The sequence below is a fragment of the Trifolium pratense genome, linkage group LG4 (assembly GCF_020283565.1).
Source record: "Trifolium pratense cultivar HEN17-A07 linkage group LG4, ARS_RC_1.1, whole genome shotgun sequence".
Lineage (NCBI taxonomy): Eukaryota > Viridiplantae > Streptophyta > Magnoliopsida > Fabales > Fabaceae > Trifolium > Trifolium pratense.
Window position 1 is genome coordinate 393,308 of NC_060062.1, and position 4,313 is coordinate 397,620.

The window sequence follows — 4,313 nt, forward strand, 5'->3', positions numbered from 1 at the left end:
TCTAAGAAGAAATTCATGAAAAGAGAAGCAGAGAATGAAAGTTCAAACAAACCATCCAAGAAACTCAAGATCAACAATAACAATGATAATGCTAATGACCAACTACAAGAAGAGCTAGAGCGACCTGAGCTTCCATTGGCGTTTAAAGAAGAGATTGAACACATGGAAGGTAGTGATGTGATGTTGGTGATCCAGAAGAAACTGACCGAGACTGACATTAAAGATACTCACAATCGTTTGTCCATCCCAATAAAACAAATAATTAACGAGAATTTTCTAGAACCAAATGAGAAATCATCCTTGGATTATGATCGTCAAGGGGGACGCGAGAAGCGCCTTGGTATGTCTGTGTCGGTATTGGATCCTAGAGTCACACTCTACCATGGGATGTGCTTGGTGAAGTGGAGAATGGTGTCATCTGAAACCTACAATATCAGAGGTGAATGGAAGGAACTCGTAGCAGATAACCAATTGAAACAAGGCCAAAATGTGCAACTCTGGTCTTTTAGAAGTCATCAACAGCTCTACTTTGCACTTGTCAAGCTCTAACACAAGAACAAGATCTTTTGATCAATGATGCATGTACTTTTTGCTTATAACCTAATGATCATTGTATTTTATCAAGGATTCTAGTTGATGTTTTTGTTGTTTGCTTTCTCTTCCATACTTTTTGCAGTGAAAATTGTTAATAGAATTAGATGTGGAATTTTGTTAACTTTACCGGAAGATACAACGGTTTATACCAGCAAGAGTTTGTTACACACAAATTCATGAAGTTGTATTGATTAATACTCTATGACCTATCATACATTTTAGTAACTAATTCATAAAGGAAAAAAAATTAATTAATATTGTTTAACTGATTGATTTAAATTTGATACAGACATGGATCATCTTTTTATTTTTGGTAAGAGACATGGATCATCTAACTAACAATATTAGTAATATTAAAAGAATTATTATTAAAAAACCTAATTTGTTCTCATTAATCCATAATACTCCCTCCGTTCCTTTTTAAGTGTCCAAAAATGTTGGATTTAGTGTTCCTATTTAACTGTTCATTTAGTATTTTATGGGTAAGATTTGTCAATTATTCTTTATCTTTTTCAATAAAACTAATTAATGCTACATATTTGAAAAACGAAAGTATTTTTTTTTTATTAAAATAGGAATAAAATTATGGTAAAATAGGAAGATAAGATGCAAAAATACACGTTGGTAATTATAAGAAATATTATTAGAAAAGTCGAAGTTTCAAATTCGATTTAAGGACACGTTGGTATAACATTAAAAATTACATTGGTAAAATATTAACTTATGTTTTAAGGATAAGTGTTAACAAATTATTAAATATAAAAATATTTACTTTTTTTGTGTTACAAGAGAGAAAATGGAAAATCAAACAAAAGCAAAAGAAAAGGGATTACTCCCTAACAAAAGCTACTCCTTGAGCATCAGCAAGGAGGGACAAGTATAACTCAATCGGGGGTGTATCAAGAATCACAAGCGACAAGTTTGATGAAGCTCCCATCTTGACCAAACAATCCGTACAGGCATTCCCCTCCTGAATGGTATGGTCAATCACTTTAAAAACATACATTCAATTATTTAAAATTCATATATAAAAATTACTTTTAAATTTGGTAACATGTCCTCTTAAAATACATGTTAAGAAGACCATATAGTATCACTACACACTTTTCCATCAATAATACTCCTGTACTAGTAATCTAGAGATTTAATTAAAGAGGATAGATATATCAACACAAATTTGTAGACAAAAATACGATATATTATTTCTCTTTCCTCACAGCACGCAATTCGAAGCATGTAAAAAATATTAAAAAAAGCAAAAAATATATAAATGTTATATATTTGTTTAATATTTGTGTTTGAATAACATTTTTGTTAATTAAATATTCAAGAAAGTTTTAATTGCATCAACCTCTTTATCCTTAAAAAATTGCAATTCCTCAAGTGCCAAATTTCTTGCCTCATCCACTTCTTTATCTTCCTTAAACCCCCTTTTTATCATTCCTTGAATAATCCCAACATAAAACCCAAATTTCCTTAATCTCTCAATTTCCTCTTCACACCCCCCTCCCAACACACCTCCACATACAGCACCACACGCATGCAACCCACCTTCATATTTCTCCACAACACGCCTGATTTCTTCCACGTGGCACATCTCCTCACCGACAGATCCACCATCCAAAGCTTTCCTGTACTGCGCCTCTATCACCCCTCCTGAACCCACAGCCCGTGAGATCTCAACCATCACCCGCAAAATCCGCTCCGAATTTTCTCCACCGTCCGATCTAGCTATCAATTCAAATCCAAACGGAGCAATTCCATCACTTGTCAGAAGCTCCACGTTAGGCCCATAAACATGATTGATCACGGGCCCGGGCTTGGGCCCGGACCTGTCCGTGAGTGGAAGATGCTCATGGGTGTAAGTAGCTGACTCCATTAGTAACAAAGCTGAAGCGGCGGATATGGCATGGTGGCGTTGACCTCCGACGAGCTCACATGCGGCGAGGCATAAAGCCGGCACGGTGGTTTTTGGGGCGGTGAAAATATAATGATGCATGGGCTCAAAAACCACGAGTGGTTCTTTGATCGTAAGAGAATGTTTGAGATGGGCTTCTATGTCGGCATGCAAAGAAGCCCAATAAGGATGTGGGTTATGAGTTTTAGTCATACTACTCATTTTGACGGTGGTGGGCTTGGGCTTTGTGGTTAAGTGGGAACGGTGTTGATTCGATATGCATGAAAAATGAACGGTGGATTTGACATTGGTGAGGTTGGAAGTTCTAATATCCATTGGAAGAAAATAATGAGCTTAAGCTTGAAGAAGAGAAAAAAAAGAGAAGAATGAATATATAAGTCACAATGAATGAATTCTTAAGTCTAATTTGTACACTATAGATTCTTTCGTTCTATGATGTTGACATTTAACAAATCAAAATTAGGCTGTTATTTTTGCTTGGTAACTTTCCAATGTTTAAGTAATGTTAGGTGAGAAACTCGTGTCAATTAATAAAATGAGAATGAATGAATTAGATGTGAGAGAGGGATGGAATCATGGAATGATGAGAGAAAAATCTGAAAATTTAATGGAGTTATAATTATTTTGGTTTTAATGCACTTTTGATCCCCCTATTTTGAAAAACTTGAACTTTTGATTCTCTATTTTAAAAGCCAATTTTTTTATCCCCTATTTTAGTTTTTTCTAAATTTCGGTCCCCCATCTCAATTTGGTCAAAGTTTTGCTTATGTGTCATGCTCATTGATGATGTGGCAGTGCCCATATTTACATATCATATTCCATGTCATTATTATTATTTTTTAAAATCAAATATTATGTTTTAAAAATATTAAAAAAATAAAAAATAATTAATTAAATAATTAAAACTAGTAAATTACCCAAATATATAATTAAAAATTACTAAATAACCCAAATATTTAATTAAAAATTAATAAATTACTCAAATATATAATTAAAAATAGTAAATTACTCGAAAATATAATTAAAAATTAATAAATTACCCAAAAAAAATTTGAACAAGTAAATTACCCAAATGTATAATTAAAAATTACTAGATTACCCAAATATTTAATTAAAAATTAATAAATTACACATAATATTTGATTTTAACAAATAATAATAATGACATGGAATATGATGTGTCAATATGGACACTGCCACATCATCAATGAGCATGACACATAAGCAAAACTTTGACCAAATTGAGATGAGGGACCAAAATTCAGAAAAAACTAAAATAGGGGATCAAAAAGTTGGCTTTTAAAATAGGAGGATCAAAAGTTCAAGTTTTTCAAAATAGGGGGATCAAAAATGCATTAAAGCCAATTATTTTTTTTGATTAAATTACCCTTGCATTTTCTCTATATTAATAAAAAAAATGGTCAACGAGAATTTATACATTGTAAATTTTTTCAATGATTTTCTCTCTATTAATAAAAAAAAAAAATGGTCAACGAGAATTTACCACTTTAATGATTTTTTCAATCGGTGCAAATTTTATTTTTTCTTTAATTTATACATTATAATTTTTTTCTCGGTCTACCCCAACTTTTTTTTCCAGTTCCGCCAGTGATTGTTTATGTGAGCTTAGGTCAGTTAACAGAGACATCGTATTATATGTACAGGACCCGGGGTTCGAACCTCAGATACTCCACTTATACACTTTTAGGCTATATTTGGATTGATGGTACATAATGCAACATAGCTGAATGAAATAAATTGGAATGAAGTGGAGCGGGACGGAATGGAACATAAACTTCAT

General features: G+C 32.5%; 1 protein-coding gene across 1 annotated transcript; it reads right to left on the reverse strand.

Annotated features, from left to right (window-relative positions):
* Positions 1-1,362: 1,362 nt before the first annotated feature.
* On the reverse strand, positions 1,363-2,885 carry LOC123920558 (heterodimeric geranylgeranyl pyrophosphate synthase small subunit, chloroplastic-like). The gene is made up of 2 exons (XM_045972836.1): positions 1,946-2,885; positions 1,363-1,564 (listed from the first exon to the last, which is right to left on the reverse strand). The coding sequence occupies exons 1-2, from the start codon at positions 2,825-2,827 to the stop codon at positions 1,424-1,426; spliced, it is 1,023 nt and encodes a 340-aa protein (XP_045828792.1). The 5' UTR covers positions 2,828-2,885; the 3' UTR covers positions 1,363-1,423.
* Positions 2,886-4,313: the final 1,428 nt, after the last annotated feature.

Coding starts and splice junctions, on each gene's coding strand:
- LOC123920558 (XM_045972836.1), bottom strand. CDS start 2,827: ATGGATATTAGAACTTCCAACCTCACCAATGTCAAATCCACCGTTCAT. Junction 1,565..1,945: donor AATTTTTTAAGGATAAAGAG/GTTGATGCAATT, acceptor CATACCATTCAG/GAGGGGAATGCCTGTACGGA.